A 26062-nucleotide genomic window follows, 5' to 3' on the forward strand; every position below is an offset into this window, starting at 1 on the left:
TCTCTGTCAACTCTACAGAATGCATCTTTGTGTTTCTAGTTTATTCTAGCTTCTTGGGCATGAGAGTGGAAAAGGGGGATGAGAAATTACAAAAGGCATTGGATGACTAGATATGATTTAGGGAAAACTGAGTTTCGAATATCGTCTGTCTTTCATCTTAAGCAATATGGCATGGAACATACTCCATACAGTCCAATTGGGTCTCAGTTGCTTCTCTATAAGTTAGACAAAATGATGCATGTCTTTTAGATTTATCACATGAATCGCACTGGTTTCTTGTGTCACTCAACAAAACCTCTATTGTTATTTTCACACCCACTTACTGTTAGTAGAGACCTAACACCCCATATTTTTATAGTCATTTTTCATTTTTTTCAATTGCATCATACACCTCAGCAAAGGCATATATGTGAACAAGTCTGTTGTCTGGCTCAGTGGTTTCCAATGGTCTAGTGAGGCAAAGACCCAATCCTCCCTATTTATAAAAAGTTCAGGTTCCAGCCGCAGCCCCCTCCTCTCCCTTCTCCCTCACTGCTCTTCTACATGAATGCTACTTTCCAAGCAAACATGGAGTGTTCTGATCTTCAAACACACCTGAGCTTTGCCTCTGTGTCATGCAGCTTGTTACCCTCTCAGATGGACAGTGTCCGCTGCTGTCACTCTCCCCTCAGCTTACTCACGTTCTGCCCCATATGAATGTATTGCACACAACTGACCCTTCCTGCTTATAGACTGTAAATCTTCCAGGGAGCGTCTGGTTTCTTCTTCATGCTCAGTTTCTCTGCTAAGCTGATACACATATCCACTAAATGACGACAAATAAAACTAGACATTGCCTCAAAGAATTTTCATCGCCTCAGCCTCTTAGAAGGGGAACTAGAATGGTGGGCTCATTGTGAACTTGTCACAAGGTCAAATCATCTGGGAAGAGGGAATCTCAATGGAGAAAATACTGGCCTGCAAAATAGTCTGGGGGTGTTCTCTTAATTAATGATCGATATTCGTGGGTCCAGGCCACTAGGCGGTGCCGTCCCGGCAGATGGTCCTGGCCTGTTTAAAAAAGCCTACCAAACCATGGAGAGCAAGCCAGTAAGCAGCTCTTCTCCAAGGACTCTACTTCCGTTCTTTCCTCCGGGCTCAAGCCAGTGTCCCAGCTTGGGCTCCTGCCTTAGCTTTCCTCAGTGATTGTTACTTCTAAGAGGAGAAAAGCCCCTTTCCCCCCTAGGTTGGTTTTGGTCAGTGTTTTATCACGACAAAAGAAGCCAAACTACAACAGATGGGGAGGAAGGAGTGTACACACAGTGCTGCTAAGAGCACTGCTGGAAGAATTCCTACTTGGTTGAAGCAGCCGTCCTAGAAAATTGACCGGGTAAGACTTTAAGCTCTGTTATCAATTGCAATCAACCCCTTGGGAAACCCTGTACCAATTTGCTAAGCTTGACCACATATATATATTTTTTTCCAGGAGCTCTTTTCCTAACCTTCCAGTCTCCTCTAAACCAGAGTAAACAAGAGATTTTGTTTTAAGCCCACAATTGAACACTTAAGGAATATGTGTGTGTGTGTGTGTGTGTGTTAGTATTTATTGACATTTCTTTCAACCAAAACCCAGTCCAGCATTCTAGAGACATTATCTTGAGGCAGTACCTAGCATAATTGTTCACATACTGCAAATTCAGTACACAACCTGTTAGAGAGAGAGAGAGAGAGAGAGAGAGAGAGAGAGAGAGACTTGCCCAAAAACTCATATTGAACTCCCAAATCACCAAGTGCAGAAATTACTTGGGCATGACACCATGGCCTGGCTAAGAGCTGATTATAGGTCACTATTGCATAACTTAATGTTGGTGAACTGCAGAAAAAGATGTAAAGATACAAAATGAACACAACACTTGGGGGCTTAACTCCCCAGCAAGGTAAACTATATAACTCTTTGGTACCCGGTGTTATACAGATTTAAGTATTATCAACTGAGATGCTGGGAAATGGAGATATTTTAATTTGTATTTCTTGGCACTGTGTCAAATCAAAATGCGCTTTCTGAAATGCAAGATAATTAAGGAAGCAAAAATAATAGACGCCCTGATAGTCTAACACTATAGTTCACATTTAAAATTTTTTCAACTAATTTTTTTTCAGCTGGTTGCTGTACAGTATGCAATTATTCATCTCATCACTAAGAGAGAATTTGTTTTTATTGAGACAGAATAGTAAAAACGGATCTTTAAAAACTATGTGACTTTTTGTACGAGGAAAATTGAAGCCCGTAAATCTCACAAGAACCAGGAACTACCTGATGAAAACTCACACTTCCCTCTCTCAGTCTACAAACTTCCTTTCTGGAAAGGTAGGCTTTTCTCACACCTGAGGTTAATAAGCAGCCAGGGTCAAGTTCCATTTGTTTCATAGCGTTATCTTGTGTGCGTGCGAAATCGGTAGACAATGCTTTTGCACGGCAACCCCTATTGTATGGTACTTTCTAAAATTCAACGACTTTAATAAAGAGCTCCTTTGGCGTAGTCGATAGAGGACAGGTTTCCCAGAACATACCCTCGGACCCCAGATCAATACTACTTTTAACAATACTACTTTTCTATGCCATCTTGGCTAGTACAGCCAACTCTCTTGAGCCTTAGTTTCCTAATCAGTCAAATGGAGACAAGTCGATTTTGATGCGAAGCTCTGAAAGTCAGCAGAAGGCACAAACGACCGGGCAGATGCTCTTGGAAGGGCAATCACTTGGCTGACTCCAGGAAGCTACAGAATCAAGATCCCAGGGCTCCTCGGACCTCAGAGACCCGGAGTCCCGCCCGCACCTTCTCGGGCCTCGATCGGTGTCTCCCAAGACCCAGACACTGTTCGGGAGCCCACTAGAGTACACTGTCTTAGAGCCTTGTTTTCTCTGCTAGAGGCTCAGGCTGTTCGGTTAGAGCTTCCGGGCCCCTCCGCTGCCCCCAGCGTTCAGCACGCATCCAGCACTGTCTTCTCGGGCGAGGGTGAGCACCCCGAAGGCCGACAACCAAAGCCCGCCACACACTTCAGCCAGCTCAGGGACAGACGTCGCGGAAGGCCGCGTTACCTAGGAAACCGGGGCGGGGTCTGACGCAGACCGCCTCTCGGCGAGCTCGCGCAGCCGCACAGCCTGGCTCCAAGTATCGCGAGAACGGCTTCCCGGAAGTTCCACGTCAGTGGGTCGGCCGGTCCGTGGGTCGGTGGGTTCCTCGGGACCGGTGTCGCTTGGAGCCTGTGAGAGGCACGGGCTCGAACAGCCGGAGCCATGGTAGGTCGGGCCCCGCGGGACAGCGGAACCCATTGGCTGTGGAGGGTTCCCGGGGCTTCCGGACGGGAGACCGTGTTGAGAAGCCGTCTGCGCTCCCGCGGTGGCCTGGCGGAGTCCCCTGTCCTGATGGAGTCCCGAGAGGCAGAAGGCCAAGCCGGGAGGCTGGGGTGGTTTGGGTGCCTGCGAGTGAGCGGCTGCTGACCCTCCTGGCAGGCGGGGCCCCTGTCAGTGCAAGTAAATGCCCGAGGCAGAAAACGGACGCCAGAGGCAACTTTGACAAGAATCACTTCATTCTGTCATTAAGGTGGTGTCTGCTAATCCAGGTTGCGCGTCGTGTTTGGAAGTGTGCAGACCCCAAATTGTAGACTTTAGCAGAGAAAAGAGTCAAATGTTTGTGAAGTCAAAGGTGGAATTTTAAATGCTTTGGCGGCCCAGCTCATCGTTTTCTAGGGGAAGGACCGATTGGGGGAACTGCTTATAAAACTCGCTTGTGTTTTTCTGCACTTAAAAAAGTCATCACAGTTATTTACGCTCAAACATGACCCAAAATGCCTTTGCACGGGAGTGTCGAAATCTAAAAAGTGTGAGGCTATCTTTTCTGAAGGGGGGCGGGGGGAAGAAAAGAAAAACCAGCGTTTGTATTCGTAAACATTTTCCTGACTTTTATTTGTTATGGATCACATGATCAAATATTTTGATGATTGAAGACTGTAGAGGAAATAATTCCAAGTTCCTTGCCTGACGGTTTAAAAAACGCTAAAGATTAAGTTTGCACAAAGCAGATTATGGAAGAGTTGAAACTAGAGCAAGGATTGGGTAGGGAAGGGCATGGCTACTCTCAGAAAACCTCTTGGAGAAACATGTTGGCATAAAATTTTAGTGTTTCCAGCTCCTCCCACACCATCCTCTTTATTGGATTCTCAAAGTTGAGAGCCACCTCAACAGGCCTTGTGTAATCACACCATGTTATAGTGAAAACAGCTGGCGTTGATTAGACCTTCTGAAATGGCATTTTTTTTTGGAAAGGCCCTTGGATCTGCCTAATTTCATTTTGAGACATAATTTTAAATAGTGAAATACTGCTTTCATTCTTCAATATATATGAGTTACATACCCACAGATTGAACCAGCTTTGGGTGGAAGATTATATGCAAATACCACACTATTTTTTATAACTTGACTTGAGCAACCATGGGTTTTGGTTTGGTGGAGGGTCCTAGAACCATCAGCAGACACCAAAGGATGGCCTAAGTCTCAAGTAGAAAGCGCAGAACATGCATTTATTCATTGGTTCACTCAGCATAGGAAAATTTACTGTCCTGCACTTTGCTAAACGTTACCAGCTGATTGTCACAGCAGCTGTAGATAATTATGAGTAACGTTTATGGGATGGCTGCTATAAGCCCTGCACCGCTCTAATTGAACTCAGAATTCTTCAAACCACCAAGAGGTAGATACTATTATTATCCCTGTTTATACAAGTCAAGCCTTGGAGGTTCAGTAAACTTATTGTGGCATGCCTGAATTGAGAGGTGCAGCTGAGGTTTCATATAGCAAGACTACAGACCTCTGTTACACCACCTGTTCCTCCCCCTGTTCCCACACAAATAAATGGAGAGAAGGACCTGTGTAACCAATGATCCTGTCCTTAAGAAATAGCCACTGGATAAGCAAAAATAGCTGTGTGTACAGATAAACTGTGAAAGGAAGAGTCTGGTTAGGCTAGGCGCATCAGTGGCGTTTAAACTCAGTCTGGAGATGCAGTGCAGCAAGAGTTCTCTACTCATCTAAGACCTGGCAGGATAGCTTCTAAAAGTCATGACTGAGATGTTAAGTATGCCTACAGGGGCTCTTGCCTGTAGTAATAAACATTTTAAAACTGGTATCTGTGCTTTGGAGCATGTACAGCTATACTGGTTGTTTGAAGATCCCTGGCCACTTTGAGTAATCAATTTAAAACATTGTTAGGATAAAATATAAATATAAGCATAAGTATACACTGGATGTGATGGCTTATGTGGAAGATCTCACTATGGCTCCTGATATAAATATACTTCCTGTTTGTTGACAAAGGCGTTAAAAATTTGTGACAGTAATTAGTGGGGCAACAACTCAGAAATCATTGAAAAGGTTCTGCTCTCCTGAAATTAGCATGGGATGGTGGCTGGAGTAAGTTGAGATAGACAGGACCATGTGACAGTGGAAGTCTTCTCAAGGGAACCAGAGAGGTAGAACATGGGTCCGAAAACAATTGTTGGACCTGAGGGAGGCACACATTGAAGAATGGTCAGAAGTAGACAGTGACCTACATTTGTCAGACACTCAAAGAGAGGTGAGTAAACGCCTTGTTGGTTTTTGTTTCAAGATAGTAACTCTGCTGGATCCTCCATTTGTGCTAAAAAGTAACTAAGTTTTTTTCTGTTGCATTCATGATTGTTATGGAACAGCACAGAGGAGCTAGCACAGTGACTCATCCTGCCAAGTCAGCTTTCAGGTTGTACATGGGGCTTGTTGAAGGGGGGAATGCATTTTCAATTAGCCTACTAGTGCATTTTCAATTAACCTACTGCTCCAGGGCATCATTGTCTAATGAATTAACGTTTCTTCTGTGATGGTATGCCTGGGAGAAACAAAATAATCACTCACATGATTTTCTGTCCTGTGGTTCAGATAAGGAGTAAGACTGGAAAGGGCCAGTTTTAAACTATTGCTATTTTATGGCTTCATTTTTTTTTTTTTTTAAACATTGTCCTATTTTTTGGTATGTTTCTGTAAATTCAAAAGGCCTTCATGGACATGAGTATTAGTCAGACATTAATACTTGTCTACGGTTTAAATGTCCCCCCATCTGATTATTTCCAAAGAGCTCATTTAATATTATGGTTTAGGATAATAGAGCTTCATGAATGACATGTCTCCACAATATTTTCTGGTATAACCCTAATGGCATGGACATGAAAATTGTGATTTAGTTGATGTTTTAAATTTACCTGTCTATAAACTAGGTATCTTTTGTAGTTCCTTAGAGGTGTTTTCCTGTTTCAGGAAGTCTCAGCTCAGAAGTTTTACCGGTAGTAAGATGTTGTTGGCCATCCTGCTAGGTTTACATTTGTGCTGAGGAGAGGTACCCATGTTGATGCAGTAATGCCAGTGCCTTCTTGAGACAGTTTTGCCTTATAGCACAGGCTGATCTTGAACTCATAGTCCTCTTTTCCAAGGCCTAGAATGCTGACATTACAGGAGTGCACCACCACGTTTGACCTGATAATAATATATTCTGATTGTAAAACAGTTGTTTTTAAGAAGACAGGTTTTACATTGAGAGTGCCATTTTAATGCTGTCAATCTCAACACCTGAGTAGGCATCTTCTAAAGATTCTGTATTTGTATTATGAAATGAAGATGTGTAAAGGACTTGTAAAGTAACGTGTCTGGTAGAAAAAGCACTTAGGTACAGATAAAAGTTCAGGTTGTAGACTTTATTTGTAAGCTGAAAAACTACTTATTGAGAAGTATTTAGTAGACATGGCCTGTTAACTTGAAGTTAGCTGGTCCCTGACCATATCTGTTACTGATGATAGAATTCTAGTTTTCCAATGAAAATTAGAATTATAGAGACTGAACTTTATATATTTTTGATATTCAAAGACCTATCAATTGAAGGAGGAAGTTATGGTATAAGTGTAACTTTTGATTCAGTGTAATAAGAGTTTTTGTAACTCAGTGAACCATCATTGCCTAGATGAACAATGTATTATGTTATAAAAACCAGGCAGGAGTTGAAATCAGTTTGAAGGGTAGGCTAGACTAGTAGATTTTAATTTAGGCAAGTGTAAATAGTTACCCTGTGGCTTCAGATGCCACACTACAAGAGTTCTTTAAGAACCCCCGCTTGTCAGGCAGCATCAAAGCTGAACATCCCATTCTCCAGAAATGGCTTTTATGTTCTGCTTCCTAACTATATGTGTTTGAGGCCAGATGGTGGTGGTTTTGTCACATATCAACCAAAACGGTATACCACAACATACTGGAGACAAAAACAGATATGAAAAAGTCTTCTAAAAAGTCAAATTGAAAATGTTTACGAAAATATAAAACATTGTCACTTGAAGTCCTAATAAATTTTAAATGTTGAAAGAAAAAGATCTGGGTAAGTAAAGTTGGAAACCATTGCTATAAATACAAACTTAAAACATTCTGTTTTTATAAGTGTGATTAACATAGGTGCATTAGACTTAATACTATTCACAGATTAGCAAAGTTTCATAAGCCTCTCAATACACTGTTTCAAACATATTTTATTTGGCTTTAAGAATTTACTTTTTCTCAACAATTGTCTTTTTCCCTTAGCCTCTTCGACTTGACATCAAGAGAAAGCTAACTGCTAGGTCTGATCGAGTTAAGAGTGTGGATTTGCATCCTACAGAGCCATGGATGTTAGCTAGTCTCTACAATGGCAGTGTGTGTGTTTGGAATCATGAAACTCAGGTAAGAGTTTTGAAAGGGCTTTATTAGCAATAAAGGCTATAACATACCACTACTAATAATGAAAGAAACACCAGAGCCCAACCAGCTATGTGTGCAGTGCTTCTCACAGTAGGACAGAGTATTTTAAATGTTCAGGAACTAGGTTTGTTTGCGTGCTGCTTCTGGGAGAAATTCTTCTGGGCATATTATATGTGATATTTAAATACAACAACATTGATGTAGGTAGTGTTAGCACCAGCTTTTGTTTTGCTTGTCTGCTTGTTCCCTCTGTCACCAATGGTAAAGAGTTAATTGCTATTCACATGTTTTGAGAGTGACAACAGCAGTTTAGGATGACTCCAAATGGTCTTACATTTCATATAAGGAAGTATTGTATTCTCCTTGAGGTAGTAGATACAGTGTTTTAAAACAACAATGGTGTTTTATTATTTGTAGCATGCCTGCTGCTCTTTAGCTTGCAAGTCTTAAGTACACTGAGCCTTGATTTATTACTCTGAGTGGATGATATTGTTGTGACCTTTGCATGAGAAAACTGGTAAGCACATGGAATAAAATGTTAGGCAGTTGTTACTCACCCACAAGGAACCACCTCGGTGTTAGCTGTTGCTTTCTTAACTTAGACGTAGCACTTCCGTGGCCTGAGAGTACAGCTTTTTCTGCTCTTTAGCTTGTTTAGCTCCCGGAGTGCCATTTGTCCCACCTCAGCACCTCATGTGTTACTCAGTCATAAGGGTTATGCAGCCTTTTTTTACTGCTCCACACATCTTGGATTTATTGATGACTCAAGATTTTGTGCATTTTTTTCTTCCATCTTACAGACTTCACATTCAGCCTACTCATAGTCACTTGGTAGCAGCTGTGTATCTTTGTGGCACTGATTCAGGCGTTGTCTTAATCTGGGAGGCCAGGGTGGCCTCAACAGTTCTGTGAGCTAATCCCTATTGGTTTTCCAGTATACCCTGGTCAATGAGCCACTAAGATTGAGTTTTATTCCTGAATACTCCTTTATTACCTTCTTGATACAAAAAAGTCATTGAAAATGATTGCTTAATTTTCAGAATTTTAAAGAGCAGACATTTAAAAAAAAATGGGACAGCAAAGAGGTCTGTTCATCTCTGATTTTCCTAGGAAATCTCCTAATTCCCACCTTTAACTCATGTAGATAATCAACTCTGAACACCAAGGGACTTCTAAACCTCTTAGTTTTCTTGCTTACTAAAACAAACAAACAGCAACCAAAAACAAACCCTCAGCATTTTTTTCTGGAAATGCATTGCTAAAATGTGTGTGTGTGTGTGGGGGGGGGGGATGTATCTTGTTTAAATCATTTCAATTTTTTTTTGAGACAGGATGTCATTATGTAGCCCTGGCTGTCATAAAACTCATATGTAGACAAGGCTGTTGATACTTCCCAGGTGCTGGGATTAAAGGTGTGCTCATAAACACCTAGTTTATGGGCTCAATTTTTAAGAAAGGAAACTGAGCTAAGAGTTAATCCACTCAACTACAGAGCAGCTGAATTGCAAACTGCTGTAGGCACCGGCTGTACAGTGGAGACGACCCCTGCCCTTGGAGAGCATAGTGGGTAGAGTGAAAGTAAGGGTGGAGTCCTGCTGGGCAGGGGTATGGGAAGGGAGTAAGTGTTTCCCTGGGTAGGATTTCCAGACAGGAGCCAAAGGCAACACTGGAAAGGAGACACAGGCCAGAGCACAGAGGGTCTAGAGTGCTGTCCTCTGGCCATCTGCTTTCTCTTTTAAATTTCTGATTTTCAACTCTACTAAAGAAAAAGTGATTGGTCCTTATTTTTGATCTTCTTTTAATGTTGAGCTGTCATACTTTTGTTTAAAAACACTTTTAACTAGAAATGCTTTATATAGTCTGATGTTTTAAGTACAACAGAGTAAGTTATTACCTCATGTCTCAATGTGTTTGTTCTTGTTAAAGACACTGGTGAAGACGTTTGAAGTGTGTGATCTTCCTGTACGAGCTGCAAAGTTTGTTGCAAGGAAGAACTGGGTGGTGACAGGAGCAGTAAGTAATTCGGAGTATCAGATCCTGCCTTCTGATTGGTCAGTGGTTATGGATACCAGTTGCAGAATTGTAATGCCTTACTTGTTTAGTTAATCAAATATGGTGTGTTATGCCTGGAGCCTATAATACAGTTTAGTTTTTAATGCAGTTTATTTCATAATAGTGATGATTTAAAATCTCCATTCCTAGGATGATATGCAGATTCGAGTGTTCAATTATAACACCCTGGAGAGAGTGCATATGTTTGAAGCACACTCAGATTACATTCGTTGTATTGCTGTTCATCCCACGCAGCCATTTATTCTCACCAGTAGTGGTAAGAGACAACCTGTGTCAGTCATGTGTACCAGAGTACCAGTGATGATTTTCTTTCAGCAAGACATGTTCTACTTTAACTGTTCTTACAAGTGGAGCTCTCACTCCAAGCATCTTTTCAAGTATTTGAATTCATTAGTGTGCTGTTGACTCTGCCCACGTGTGTATTTTAATGAAATAGCAACTGTATTTAGGATTATTTTGCAATTGCTCTGATTCCTGTTGGAAAATGTAAAAGTCTAGATTCATCAACATCTGGGGAGCAGAAAGCTCATTAGTATGCTGATGAATGGGCTATTGGCAGGTTGCCATAGGCTCGATAGTTTATCTGCATATTCAGACTAGCCGGCTCCCTGGTATTAGTGTAAAGCAGTATACCTGTAGGAAGGCAGTTACCTGGGTAGCCCTGACTTAGTAGTAGTCTTTGAAATATTTTTAAATTAATAAGTGAGAACTTTTGTAGAAGCAGTTTGTCTCATCAGGCAAATGCTACATGTTTATATTCAGACTTAGATGGTGATCACAGTTCTTATTAAATTAAAAAAATTAGTCCCATGGCTTTTGTTGCCATTAGTAGCTGACTATATTCATTTTGTACCCACTGTTTCATAGTTAGATATACTCTAAGGGCAAATGAGGACTTGGAGGTCTTTTCCAGTATTGGTTCTATGGCTTAGATAATGGGATGTGTGAACTGTGCTACATTTGTTGCCTTAAAAGATACCAAGATTGTCTTACTGCAGAAATGAAAAGCAAATTGCAACTAACTTGGCTTTCTTTTGGTTTAGATGACATGCTAATTAAGCTATGGGACTGGGATAAAAAATGGTCTTGTTCACAAGTGTTTGAAGGACACACACATTACGTTATGCAGATTGTGATAAACCCCAAAGATAACAATCAGTTTGCCAGTGCATCTCTGGACAGAACCATCAAGGTAGGTTTCCATTTTGTCTGTGCGCTTACAGAAGGAACATTTGCCATGCGGAAGCAATATGGTGTCAAATTGGCTTACACTCTAGGATCTTAGAATAAGAAGCATTGCCATGATATTCAGATCACTCTGTGGTCTGTGTATGTCCGTTTGTCCTTGTGTCCTTTGGTCATTGCTGTCCCATCCTCACCATTGGTCTGTTTTGCATTTGACTTCTTTCTGCTGCCATTCCTCCTTTCTGCCTCTGATCTCCTCTTTCTGCTGGCTGCCTTTCTTCATAGAGTCTGTTGGTTCCCTCTGAAAGTAAACTACAGATGCCTACGAGTAAAATACAGAATTGTCAGGCTAGCCGGTCTGATATTACAGACACCAGGATAACTTGGACCTACTCACTGTCCTCTAGAAATGCCATGAGTGTTCACAGAACATTGCCTTCATCAGCTCTTCCTTCTGACTGCAGGTGTTTTGTTTTCATTCTCCCATTTGGATTTACTTTTTTCTGGACATCTACGTAGCTCTCTAAGAGTTAGCACAGACAGTCATTCTGAGAAACTCAAGTCAAGCACCTGATGGCTGTAGACAGAATATATGCCACTCCCTTTAGCTTTTGCTTCTATTAACAATCTTCATATTGGATCATAATTCATGTAGTTTAGAACTCCTTATCCTCATGACATATTGGATATTGGATATTTGGGGCAGGAGCTGTGTCTCCCCTTGCACAGCACCAAGAAGACATTCTGGGAGAGTAGCATGATGCCTTGGCTATACTGGACACTGAGTATATGTTGCAGTGAGTACAGTTAGATTTCTCTTCATACTGTCTCAGTTCATTGACTTAAAATAAATTTCAGATCACTTTGCTCACAAATTTGCTTATATATGTATAATATTTTTATTAATTTAACTCATACAAGTTATTTTGTATTTAAAGATCTTCAGGTTTTTAACCTGACCTTGTTTCCTTTTGTTGAATTGCCCTTGCTTTTGACATAGATGGGAAACTCCGATCGGTTTTAACTTCTTCACTAAATTAAGTTTATCTGTTTATTTTTGAGTCAAAGTCTACAGTATATGCCAAGGTGGCCCAGAATTTACTGTGCAGCCTATGCTAGCCTCACATTCTCAATTTTCTCATCTTCCCAGATGCTGTGAACACAGGCTTGTGCCTCTCTGCCTGGCAAATTTTCTTTCATTTTAATGCACATTACTCATCTAATAAATCTCCCATCGAAACATTACTTACTTGAATGTAGAGCCTTTCAGAATGTTACTATGTTGATTCTTGTGCTTTACCTGTATGCCAGTTTTCTTAGTTTGCTTTCTGTTGCTATGATAAAACCCTGAGCAAAAGCAACTTGGGGAAGAAAGGGCTTAGTTCACCTTATAGCTTATAGTAGTCCATCATTTAGGGAAGTCAGGGCAGGAACTCAAGGCAGAAACCACAAAATGGAAGCAGAACTATGGAGGGACATTATTTATTGTCTTGCTTTTCATGATTTGCTCAGCCTGCTTTCTTATATCATCTAGGCTCACCTGCCCCGGGGTGGCACCATCCCCAGTGAGCTGGGTCCTCCAACATCAACTACTAATCAAGAAAATGCCTCCACAGGGTTGCCTGCAGGCCAGGCTGATAAAGGCATTTTCTCAATTGAAGCCCCTCTTCTCAGATAATTAGCTTGTTTCAAGTTGACAGAACTAAGCAGGATACCAACTGAAATATATGTAATCTCTGTGGAGAAGCCTAAGAATTGGCATTTTCAGAGAGCAGTGATTCTGTGTCCTGAAAATTAACATGAGAACAACAGCAAAATCTTGAGCCCTCTCTGTGCTGGCTGGGGTGTTTGACGTCTAGTGTTAGAAACGTGTGGAGCTGCCTCTGAAAGTGCTCACTGGCAAATGCTGCTCTTCTCCAAAGGTGTGGCAGCTGGGCTCTTCATCACCAAACTTTACTCTGGAGGGACATGAAAAAGGTGTGAATTGCATCGATTACTACAGTGGTGGTGACAAGCCATACCTCATTTCAGGTGCAGATGACAGGCTCGTTAAGATATGGGATTATCAGGTAGGTCTCTTTAAGCTTCCTTGATGTGCTCTAGACTTGGTCTTTACTGCTTTCTGTGGCACCTCTGAGGCTAGGATGGAAGGACTTTTCAGAGTTCTAAGTTAAGACCCCAGTATTTACATCTAAATTGTGGTTCTAATTTTTTTTTTACTTTATAAATAACTACAGATTCATTTTAAGATTTTAAAAATAAAATGTCATCATGCTTTTTGTTTGTTTAAAATGGTTTTTACATTGTTATATTAAACCTGGGTGTCCTTGTTACCAGAATTCTGTACCTGAATGCAGCAGGCAGAACAGTGGATGTTGTGATGTAACTGTGGTAAACATTTCACCACATGGAACAGTCATAACTAGTTATTACCCATATTGCCATATTTTGTGTCTCTGGGTTTTCTGAAACCTTTCCCCCTTTGCATCTAACACAGTTTCTGAACAGTGGAACATAGTAGCTTTCTGTGTCTCGATTTCAGAATAAAACTTGTGTGCAGACTCTGGAGGGGCATGCCCAGAACGTGTCATGTGCAAGCTTCCATCCTGAGCTGCCCATCATCATCACAGGGTCAGAAGATGGTAAGTTAGGTTCTGTGTTAGATGTGCTTGACATGATTCACTGGGTCCTGTATTGCAGTGGGAGATTTCTAGCAGCTTCCATATCCTTGACTAGGATTCTAGACTTAAAATCCAGAACAATAAAATGGCTTTATCATCATCACCATTCTAGTGTCTTTTGACTCTATCATTTAAGTAAAAGGACATCTGATATTCTAAAGAAGAACTGAAAAAGCCTGTGCATTGGAGTCTGACAGACCTGGGTTCAAATTCAGGCCCTGCCACTTTGCAAATGTATGGTTTGGGAAGATTAATAGATGATAATACTAGTCTACTCATAGGATTATAGCGAGAGGGAAGAAGTCACACACAGCAAACATGTACATGGGAAGACTTACCCAGGAAACCCTGTTGTGATTTTACACGTATGATTAGTTGCTTACTTCTAGTTTTCTAGTTGCAATTTGTTTGTCATTTCATGCTTATGTTGCTTTGTAAAATTATCTAAAGAAGATAGATCTGAATGTCACAAAGTTGCTAGGAAGTATTTTTATTGAAATCGAAAGACTTCCAGGTAGCTCCTTTACCTAACACTTCACCTTGGATGTTCATATCCAAAGGGAATGTTCACTTTGTTGCTTTTTAGGAACAGTGCGAATCTGGCATTCTAGCACCTACCGGCTTGAGAGCACACTGAATTACGGAATGGAGAGGGTATGGTGTGTGGCCAGTCTGAGAGGGTCCAACAATGTCGCTCTGGGCTATGATGAAGGGAGCATTATTGTTAAGGTAATTATACTTTGGTTAAATAGATGGAGATAGGCAAAGTCCTTCTTGGGTTTTTGTACATCCATCTCCCAAAGTCCCCAGTTTTGATCAACTAGCACTTCTGTTGTTAACTACAAGAGATTAGGCAATGACAACTTAATGTGGAAGAAAGGAAATAAGACTCCAAGAGGGAAAAAGAGTCTGTTCCCTGGGTTTCCTTTTAGTCACTAAGAGCTATTTGTCATTGTTTCAGCTTGGTAGGGAGGAACCTGCCATGTCCATGGATGCCAATGGAAAGATAATCTGGGCCAAGCATTCAGAAGTTCAGCAGGCCAACCTAAAAGCAATGGGCGATGCGGAAATTAAAGATGGAGAAAGACTGCCACTCGCAGTAAAGGATATGGGCAGTTGTGAAATATATCCACAGACTATTCAGCACAACCCTAATGGGAGGTAAGCTTTCATTAACATTGCTGTCTGGGCTTGTGTTAGGTAGAGCAACTTTGTATATGTACAACATGTCCCTAATCTACCCCACTGGAGCTGTGCTGTGCCCACAGTTCCACAGTTGCTAGCTGCCAGGACAGTTGCTGGAGTTGGTGTACAGGTGGCACAGTCATGTAGTAGTATTTCCTTGTTCTTCAGATGCGCTGGGTTTGTGTTCTTGTGGGTCAAGGGCCTGGTCCTGTCCTAAGAGTATGTGCTACATACTGCTTACTCACTGCTCTTATGGAAGACTAACTCCAGTGTATCTTCTGAAAACATTTGGAATTAGAAAACTTATTACTTATTCATAATTTGAATTGTCAGTTCTGTTTTCCCCTAAGAATTATGAAATAATAATTATTGTGTGAGAGAAGTTTCTACCTCTCTAAACAGTAAGTTTAAGCGCAAGCTCTAGAGTAGTGGTTCTCAACCATCCTAATGCTGCAGCCCTTAATACAGTTGTGATGACCCCAACCACAAAACTATTTTGTTGCTACTTCATAAGTGCAATTTTACAACTGTTACGAATTGTAATGTAAATATCTGATATGCAGATATCTGATATGTAACCCCTGTGAAAGGGTCATTCAACCCCCACAAAGGGGTCGGGACCTACAGGTTAAGAACCACTGCTCCAGGGCTTTAATAACCATTTTACAGTATATCTGGATGTCTTAAGCTATCTTCACTGTCATAAAAGACAACATACAGTATCAAGTCTCAATCACTGATGTCTAATCATTTTTAATTATCTTATGAAAGTTAAGGCATTATATTTAATATCTTCAAACATTTTTTTGCTCTAAGATTTTCATTTTACCTTTGAGTGTCCTCCAATAACAGACATTATCATGTTCTAAATGGAATTTGAAGAGAGGATTTTTTTTTTTTTTTTTTTTTTGGTCTACTGGGGACAAATGTTTGGCTATGTACCTTCTGTTTTTATTCATTATTTAAATGTTACTGAACCTGTTCATAACTTTAACAGTTGAATGCAATTTTTTGTTCATGGTGATGAGCATTGGTTGGTGCACAGGTAAATGCGCTATAAGCAGTACCTTCTTGGTATGGTGCTGTGAGCATGGTGTGAACATCTTGGCGCTCAGCAAGCACTACGCATGATTGGAGTCCTCTGTGTCTCCAGCTGTGCTTGTCATCCCCAGGCTCTGACTGATGAGAGAAGGCCGTTGCAATAATGTTTTTGTCAGTAACCCCGTACTGATAATTGCTTTTGGTCTTGTTGCTTAGAATATTTATGCACAACATATTCAGAGAAATGTATAGCTCTAACATTTTGAATTGTAAGAATTGACTAAAGTAGCATTTGCTACTGAATTATTTTATTATACATGTGAATCATTGTTTCCTAACACCTATATGTCATTGTCCTCTGTCTTTTCTAGGTTTGTTGTGGTATGTGGTGATGGGGAGTATATCATCTACACAGCTATGGCTTTGAGAAACAAGAGCTTTGGGTCTGCCCAGGAGTTTGCATGGGCCCACGATTCTTCAGAGTAAGTGTTAGCTGTGTGATGCCCAGTTTGTTCTGATTGCAGATAGGGTGTTAGCGCCAATGTGGTTGATGCTTTTCCATGTTAAAAGACAGTTTCAGTTCCACCACAGCTACTTCATTAAAGCATTCGGAGAGTATAAACAGCCCTTTCCCTGTCTGAATTACCATGCTGCCTCACTCAGGTTGATGTAATAAATCCACTCACCTGGGGAATTCAAGGCCTATATCCTTGTGATAGGACTTCATGCTTGGGGTTTATGGCAAAGTAGGCCTCATAGCAAGTAGGCCCTGAGGAAGCCTGTGACAGGACTTCATGCTTGGGGTTTATGGCAAAGTAGGCCTCATAGCAAGTAGGCCCTGAGGAAGCCCCAAGTGGCTGCTGTCCTTTATAAACTAGTTGAGAGATGCTGCTTGTGCCATGTCACCTTGACAAGAACTGTAGTGCATCTTTTTAAAAACTCAATTTCTGTATGTCCCTCACTGCTCATTCTTAACCTATTTCTTTCTGTCTGAATTCACAATATTCATAAAATGTTCTCATTAAAAGCAAAAGTCACATTATCTCTTTCCAGTGTATACAGTTCTTAACCAGCAACACAGTCAGGTTATTCCACCCCAGTCAACTCACTTCCCAGTTTAGGCAGATCCTCATCTTTTTGTGACTGTATAGATCAGACTTTCTTTTGTAGACGTCTTGAAAGTTTCCTATAAATGGAGTGCTATAGGCATGCATTCTTACTTGGATCTGGCTTTTGAAATCATCCATATTTTTTTACCTGTATCAGTAAAGAGTTGTTTTGTGTGCAAAGTAGTTTTCCATTGAATGGATGATGGATATCAATGCACACAGCATGAAACCCATTCATTATTTGTCTAACTGTAAAGTTTTCATGATATCCTGGGACAAAAAGTAGGTCAGTGAATTTTCACATGGGGCTACATTTGATATTTTTCAATAATTAATATTTAATCAGAAGTATTTAAAGATATCTCTAACACTTAATGGAATTATGGTTTAACGTATAATATGCTGTTTCCCCTGTCCCTCAGGTATGCAATAAGAGAAAGCAACAGTGTTGTAAAGATATTTAAGAACTTTAAGGAAAAGAAATCATTTAAACCTGATTTTGGAGCTGAAAGTAAGTGCTATTTATTTATGACACATTCTGAGAATCTTTGTAATGTCTCAAAACATTTGAGCAGACTCTTCTGTGTCCTTTTAAAGGTATCTATGGTGGCTTCTTGCTGGGAGTCAGGTCTGTAAATGGCTTAGCCTTCTATGACTGGGACAATACAGAACTCATCCGCAGAATTGAAATTCAGCCCAAGCATGTGAGTTTCTCCTCTGTGGTTGCTTTTGGGAGGTTTGTCTTTGAAATGTCTGAGTCCCTCATGTCAAGAAGGGCCCATTGCACATTGCTATCCTGGTCCCATTGTGCTGAACACCGTGCCATTTACCTAAGAAGTACTCAGAATATCAGTTATGCATTGGAGTCAGATAGTAAACATTAACTATTTGTAAAAGTATGGAATGTTACACAAATTCCAAAATTGATTATTTTAAATGTCTTTTACAAAGTAAACATGCATGTTGAAGATAGAAATTAGGGAGTTAGTGATGTGCAAAAGCCTTTCCATACTGCATGTAATAATGGTCAGGATACCTCAGAGCTGCTGGTTGGTTTGACACCTTTCACTGTTGGTGTTACCATTAGAGACCATCTTGCCCTGCTGTGGTCCTGAGTCTGTTGTCTAGAGAAGGAGGCCATGGCCCACCAGAGGGTACTGGCTGTGATATTACTTTTGTTTGGTTTTTTAATTTTATGTATGAGTGCCCACGTGTGTATGGAGAAAGGGGAAATAAAGAATGAGAAACACTGTTTTAGAGAATAGGAACAGCCTACCCCTCCTGAAGACAGCACTCCTGTCTCCCATTGGCTTTCCGCTGCGTGAATAGCCTGTGCTGTTTGCCTCCCCAAATGCATGTAGAGTACACTGCACCAAATGCTTAGTGCAAAATTACTACCTTACTATACTGACCCTGCAGTGAACAAAGTGTGTGCAGTTTGGTGGCCACGCAGACGGCGGTCAGTCACCTGTATCTGTTTGTCTGCTACAGATTTTCTGGTCTGATTCTGGAGAACTGGTCTGTATTGCCACCGAGGAATCATTTTTTATTCTTAAATATCTGTCAGAAAAAGTCTTGGCTGCACAGGAAACACATGAGGGAGTGACTGAAGATGGCATTGAAGATGCCTTTGAGGTAAGTGTCTCGGCCCTGCTTAGGCTTTGTTTTTAATATTTTATATTCTTAAATGACTACACTGATTTCTAACATTTCTACGTAAATTGGGTTTGGGGAGGGTAACTGTAAGTACTGCTAACATGTAAAAATTAAAATCTTGGCACAAATAGAATTTGAAAGTAAACATGTTTGAAATAAATGTGTGCCCTGACTTATAGGAAATTTGCAGGCTTGCTTTGGTATCTTTCACTAGGAAACTTGAAGGTGTTTTGTTCCAAGACTGTTGAGCTAGAATTATTCAAAAGAGCTCCGAAACGGGAACAAACCATCCACTGTGGATAGATACCTAAAGGACTCAGAGATAACTTAGCATTCCAGTTTCACGTGTGTTGGGCAGTTTAGATTGATACTCTTGGATTATAGTTATGACTCAACAATGAAATTTCACAATATCTATTCTAAGCACAACGTTTTTAAGTGATGACAAAAATTCCTAGCAATAATGCTCTCAAGATTGTATTTTACTTTGCATACCTTACCACTCTCAATGTCCAGCTTATTGTTCACATTTTTGGTGTTGGCTAAGAGCGCAATATTGTTTTTTTTTTCTATAGGTTCTTGGTGAAATTCAGGAAATTGTGAAAACTGGGCTGTGGGTTGGTGACTGCTTCATTTACACAAGTTCTGTGAACAGATTAAACTATTACGTGGGAGGAGAAATAGTCACCATTGCCCACTTGGACAGGTACTAAGTCATTTTGCAGCCTAAATTTGAAAGTGCTGTGTGAACATGATGTAGTGCTCACTTGTATAACACTGATACGGTGAATTCCTACAGTAGTTTCAGTAGGTTTTCTGAGCCATTAGATGGAAAGATTTCAAGCAAGAGAGCTGTGTGTGTGTGTGTGTGTATGTGTGTGTGTGTGTGTGCGTGTGTGTGCGCGCGCGCGCACCCATGTTGTAACTGTAGATTTGGGCTTCTAATTCTGTTTCTGTTTCTCTTACAGGACAATGTACCTTCTTGGCTATATTCCTAAAGACAATAGGCTTTATCTGGGGGATAAGGAATTGAACATTGTTAGCTACTCCCTGCTGGTTTCAGTCTTGGAGTACCAGACTGCTGTCATGCGGAGGGATTTCAGCATGGCTGATAAGGTTCTCCCTACCATCCCCAAAGAACAGAGGACAAGAGTTGCACACTTTTTGGAAAAACAGGTAGGAGCTTTTGCCTGCCTGTCTTTTTCTTTCCTTCTTTTCTTTTTCCTCTTATTTTTAAAACCAACATTTGACAGACTGTTGATATGGGTTGTAGAATGTCTTCTTGTATTTTTTACCACCAGTTTTCTCCCCAAGTCCAGTGTCTTGGTTGAGGTGCTGTGTCAGCCTGCAGCACATTTGGCTTGAATGCTTTCTTTCAGCTCAGCACACCCAGTGCCTGTCAGGGTTGGTACCAATTTTATCAGTCTTTTCCTTCTTACACCCCTTTTTAAAAGTTGTTGATATTTTCCTTTTTTCTTAGCTGCACACCTTTAATTCCAGTGCTAGAGAGGCAGAGGTAGTTGAATCTCAGAGTTTCAGGCCAGCCAGAGCTACAGAGTTTTGTAAAGTGCACCTAACAAAGTTTATCTTTATTAATGTGCCTTTGCCTCATGTAACTTTTTTTTTTTTTTTTTTTACTTCAGTTACATATTCATAGCATAGAAAGAAGGTTCGTTCTGCAAGGTATAATCAAATGTCTGTCTTGTCTCCTTACCTGTCCCCAGAGTTATTTACTGTTTTAATGCCTGAGGATATAGCAATATACTGATTCTTCATTCTTCAGCTTTAGAAATCTCATGTGAAGTGAACAGGGATTCTTGAGTATGGGCATCATAGGAAGCCTGTGGGAGGAAAACTTCATGTCCAGATAGTCACCTAATGCATCTAGTAACTTTAGGAAGCATTTAAAACGTTCTAGGTACCACTGATAAAAGCAGCACTGTAGTAGTTTAGTGTGGCTACCCCTTGAGCTGGTTAGGTTTGACAGAGAAAATCTGTCTGCCATCATTCAATGGACTGAGTAGAAGCCAGCTCAGAGGCTTAACATTTTGGATTTCATTTAGTCTGTCTCCATTCTTAGACACTGTTTTCTCCTGACAGTCAATACTCCCTCTTCTAGACTGGAGAGTTCACAGAATAGGCCCATGTGTCAAGGGATTGGAGGGACAGTAGTGGATGTACTGTATACCTGTTTTAGGCAATTTTTATGAGACACCTTGGGGTTTGAGGTGTAAACCAGGTTGTTCTCTGCTGCCCTTATTTCTGACTTAACATGAATTTTTTTTCAGTGTTTTCACTCTTCCACCAGCTTTCAACCATTCAAAATTTTGCTAGGAAGCTGGAGAGATAGATGGTTATGGAGCTGGAGCAGTGGTTAGTGGTTAAAGTATTTGCTGCTCTTGCACATAACCTGAATTTGGTTCTGAGCACTACTTGACAGCTGACAGTTGTACGTAACTCCGGTTCCAGGGGAATTCAGTGTCTTTTTCTGGCTTCTTCAAGACCAGGCACACACTGTACTATGTACATGTAGGCCAAACATTCATATACAAAAATAAATCTTTTGTGATTTATTTTTATTTTATGTACATTAGTGTTTGCCTGTATGTATGTCTGTGTGAGGGTGTCGGATCCTCTGAAACAGGAGTTATAGACAGTTCTGAGCTGCCATGTGAGCGCTGGGAATTGAACCTGGCTCCTTCAGAAGGGCTGTCAGTGCCCTTAACCCCTGAGCTATCTCTTCAGCCCACAAAAATAAATCTTCTAACAAAAGTTTGCTTTAAAATTTGGTCACTCAGTTGGGCAGTGGTGGTGCGCACACCTTTAATCCCAGCACTGGGGAGGCAGAGGCAGGTGGATCTTTGTGAAATCAAGGCCAGCCTGGTCTACAAAGTGAGTTCCAGGACAGTCAAGGTTACACAGAGAAACCCTGTCTCGAAAAAGAAATAAAATTTGGTCAGTGGTATGGCACATTTCCAGCAACTCTGAAACTTGTCTGGCTTCTCTGTCCTGACCACCCTAAACTAAGCATTTTCCTTCAGTGTGCTGAGAAGTAAACCATCCCCAACTTTCCCTCTGACAATACCAGATTCCCAGAGCTGAACAACTTGCCCATCAATGGTTTTGTCTTAAAAAAGGTAACTTTGTAATTGCAGTCGTTGATATAAAAGCTTGTCCTGATAGTTTTATGCTCTAATGGAGCATGAGAAGGAAACCTTTGGCTTTCTTTTGGATACATGATAGGCTGAAGCTGAGACCAAAATAAAGCATAACTGATGACCCATCAGTGGTTGGACCCAGCTACAAGCTAAATGACTTACAGGTGTTAGGAAATTGGAAGGCTTTGGCTTCCTTTCCTGATGAGACCTGGACTAATGACCTTGAGGTTCCCAGCAGCTGACCTGAATTACATGTACCACATGCCCCCCACCCCTGATGCAGTCAATAAAATTTTATTTTGTATTTAATTAGGACTTATCAAAATGTATGAGATACATCAGTTCTCTAGCTCTCCCCATACCCTAGCTATCCCAGAAATCTTTTAAGTATTGCTTTAGCATCTTTGTTACAGGATGATCTTAAAGACATAAGTATAAAAGTGTGCAAAGCACGGGAAGAAATGGGAATGTAAACTTCATTTAATAAAAATGCCTCCCCTTTTGCATTGTTGGTGGTATATTCATGGATGCTAATAGGTATCAAATGACCAGGGTTTAGATTCCCCGTGGTCCAATGAAGTAAGTGGCTGTGGAGTTTTTCTGTCGGTAGAATTTTTGAGAGAAATAATATGTATTTTATATATGCACATTCTTTCAATGTCTAAGTCACACATTTTTCTTTTAAAAACATGTAGGGCTTCAAACAGCAAGCACTTACAGTATCCACAGATCCTGAACATCGTTTTGAGCTTGCTCTTCAACTTGGAGAGTTGAAAATTGCTTACCAGTTAGCAGTGGAAGCAGAGGTATGTTCTAATCCAAGACTTTCTATAACCCAGGGAAGGGTTGGTAGGTACTTAGGTATTTTTGACGAAACATTTTGTTACTAATGACTCATTTTGGTGAGGCTATTGTCTCTTTGATCTTTTTCAAAGATGCATTGTTAATCACTGCATAAATTAAATGAGTTAAATTAAGCATATTCTTAGTTCTGTAATCTGTTTAAGTATTTTCCTGTCTAGTTTGGGTTTCAGAGTATAGACATGGCAACAATTTGCCACAAAATTACAGACTAGTGAGAGGCACAGATTTTAAAGAAGAATTTTGGTATTTTGTAGATTTTTGTGTGCATGTGTGTGTATGTACTGGAAATTATAGGTTAAGTACAGCATTCATGAGTGAATTAATTTCAGATTGTACAAAAAAATTAACTGTCAAGATCATTTAAATGTGCATTTTATTTGATTTCTGAGAAGCTACAAATGATCATATTCATTATAAAATATTTAAGGATATAATTCCCTACTCCTCCTAAGAAAGTGTTACTAATTTACTTGTTAAAATAATTGCAATCTAATGACATTTTAATTCCATTTACATGGTTTTAGATTCAGCTTCACTGTGTAAGTAAAAAATAAAAATGAGTTAATTATTCATGTACCATTTGAATTAATTTTGTTAATGTGATTTTCATTTCCTCATTATACATTTTTATCATGTCTTTCTTTGACAGAGCCAATTTACCAAGCATAACTCAAAAATTACATCATATAAATATCTTCAATTGTCATCACAGTGATGTTGAGAGTAACAGAATAATGCTGATGTTGGAAGTTTCAGTGTTTATTTTCAAAGATGTTTTATCTTAAACTCTTACAGTCGGAGCAGAAGTGGAAACAACTTGCCGAACTCGCCATTAGTAAATGTCAGTTCAGCCTAGCCCAGGAGTGTTTGCATCATGCCCAGGATTATGGGGGTCTGCTGCTCTTGGCCACTGCCTCTGGAAATGCCAGCATGGTGAACAAGCTGGCAGAAGGTGCAGAGAGAGATGGCAAAAATAATGTGGCATTCATGAGCTACTTTTTACAGGGCAAGTAAGTATTTATCTCAAGGTCTAAAAGACTTTAAGGAGTTGTAAGCAGTTATTTCTACACTGACTGTGAGGATGGTGTTTCAGAGGATTATGAAACACAAATCCTGAGGACAGGGTTGATACATAACTGACTACTGTTGAATAGTGGGGGCAGCTAGAGAACAGTGCCTACCTTGGTGGCACTTTAGCAAGGGATGCTCTGGTAACTGCTGATCTATATCTTTATTCTTGAGCTGTTCAGGTCAAAGAGCCTACCAGTTACTTACTCCTAGGCCATTTTGCTGAATGATAGCAGGAGGCTGTTACTCTCTCCTGGCTGGTCCATAATGACAGAGGACTGTCTACACCAGGAAGATGGAAATGCTATTTACTGTTTGAGCTCAACTTTGAATATGTCATCAATTTTTAAGTCTAGTAGAGTTAATGCAAGCCAAACCACATAGACATCAGTTTGCCTTTTGGAAATAAACATAAAAGTATTTATTAGGCTTGCCCTACATGCCAATTCTTAAGAATCTTAGACCCCATCATCAAAATTCTTTTGATGTGTGCTAAGGGACTGAACCTCAGAGATTTGTGCACACTAAACAAATGTTCTATTACTGAGCTACACTTCTAGGCCTGTCATAAAACTAGGCCTGTATTAAAATGAGCTGAAAGCAGTCACAAATGCTGTCCTGTCCCACACACCCCTAGAGTCCATTGGTTTTATTCAACATTAAGACAATTATAAGGCTCGGCAACAGAAGTGTCTGTGTAAGGGGCAGGATTTATGTGCTATGAAAGTTCATTTCTTTAACAGTGTCTCTACTTTACTCTATAGGCTTGATGCTTGCCTAGAGCTCTTGATCAGAACAGGAAGACTCCCGGAAGCTGCCTTTCTGGCCCGCACTTACTTACCCAGCCAGGTCTCAAGGTACGGACTTAAATTTAGAGAGCAATGTTGCAACTGAAAACATGGCCCATGTGCTTTATCTGTTTGGTTCTGTGATGTCTCTATATTAGGGTAGTGAAGCTGTGGAGGGAGAATCTCTCAAAAGTCAACCAGAAAGCAGCAGAATCCCTTGCTGACCCCACAGAGTATGAAAACCTTTTCCCTGGATTAAAGGAAGCCTTTGTTGTTGAAGAGTGGGTAAAGGAGACACATGCAGATTTGTGGCCAGCCAAGCAGTACCCTCTTGTCACGGTGAGTGGCAGAGTACCAGGCTGACACACATTCACAAGTCCAGGTTTAAAATGTGCTAATACAGTATTAAGAGCTAATGTCTGACATTTGGGCCAAGTGTCTGTCATTTCTGATTTCAGAACATTTCATTTTATTGTTGTTTTATTCTGATAGCCAAACGAAGAGAGAAATGTTATGGAAGAGGCAAAAGGCTTTCAGCCCTCAAGAGCCACAGCTCAAAAGGTTTGTAGAGAACTGTTGATTTAAAACCCTACCTGCCACTTCCTAATCCTGGCCTTCCGTTGCATGGCGGAATATTTAAATCTCTGGAGAAGTTCCTTTGGCTTTATATTTACCCCTTATTCTTCAGGAACCTGATGGGAAACCTGCTTCTAGCCCAGTTATCATGGCCTCTCAAACTACCCATAAAGACGAAAAGGTGGGTCAGCCATCCTCTACCTCCAGTCCTGTGTCAGGTGGGCAGGCCTTTGAGGTTTAGAGGTCTTTGGCTTCAAAGTGGGATGATGCTCTTGTCAGTAATAAGGGAATTCAGTTCTGGCTTTGGACTGTGAGCCAGCTAACTCAACACAGTACTGTTTAACAGTCACCCTCTCCCCCTTCCCTTCCTTGCAGAGCTTACTAGAACTAGAAGTTGATTTGGATAACTTGGAATTAGAAGATATTGATACAACAGACATCAATCTGGATGAAGATATTCTGGATGACTGAAGTTTGCCATTTATTCCAATAAGAGGTTCCATTATGACAGATACAAATCAAATCACTACCCTGACCAGAAACTATGGAGACTCCTTGGTTTGTACATGTAAACGGGGGAAACACAGCCACTTCCTCATCTTCAAAGGAGTAGATGGGCTGCACTTAAGTTACTATGTTAACTGAGACACACATGCTTTTTTCATACTGTCATTAGCCCATCCATTCCTCATAAAATCTTTTGAATTAATGAAAAACTCTGACTTTACTTCCTAAAGAAAATGGACTTTGAGTTTTACATGGCTGAGCCTAAACACCTCACTGGGGATCAGCTTTGCCTTCTTTTCTTTGAATAGCTAAGGGCATTTTTCAAAACCTTGTTCTGACCTTGTATCATAGTTGAGCTAGCCAGGTATACATCCTGACTTGTCCA

At 40.6% G+C, this 26062-nt stretch overlaps 1 protein-coding gene across 1 annotated transcript; it reads left to right on the top strand.

The window, feature by feature from the left end:
• The first annotated feature begins 3167 nt into the window (after positions 1 to 3167).
• Copb2 (COPI coat complex subunit beta 2) lies at positions 3168 to 25897 on the top strand. Its single transcript, XM_055629488.1, has 22 exons — positions 3168 to 3280; positions 7631 to 7768; positions 9713 to 9799; positions 9989 to 10115; positions 10903 to 11051; positions 12967 to 13113; positions 13587 to 13686; positions 14312 to 14454; positions 14687 to 14886; positions 16323 to 16433; positions 17483 to 17571; positions 17658 to 17764; positions 18552 to 18695; positions 19292 to 19422; positions 19685 to 19892; positions 22570 to 22680; positions 23534 to 23748; positions 24571 to 24663; positions 24753 to 24933; positions 25087 to 25155; positions 25283 to 25351; positions 25546 to 25897. Exons 1-22 carry the CDS (start codon positions 3278 to 3280, stop codon positions 25639 to 25641), a joined length of 2718 nt encoding a protein of 905 aa, XP_055485463.1. The 5' UTR covers positions 3168 to 3277; the 3' UTR covers positions 25642 to 25897.
• The last annotated feature ends 165 nt before the right edge of the window (positions 25898 to 26062 follow it).

Source organism: Psammomys obesus, unplaced genomic scaffold, assembly GCF_907164565.1.
Source record: "Psammomys obesus unplaced genomic scaffold, mPsaObe1.curated_primary_1811, whole genome shotgun sequence".
NCBI lineage: Eukaryota > Metazoa > Chordata > Mammalia > Rodentia > Muridae > Psammomys > Psammomys obesus.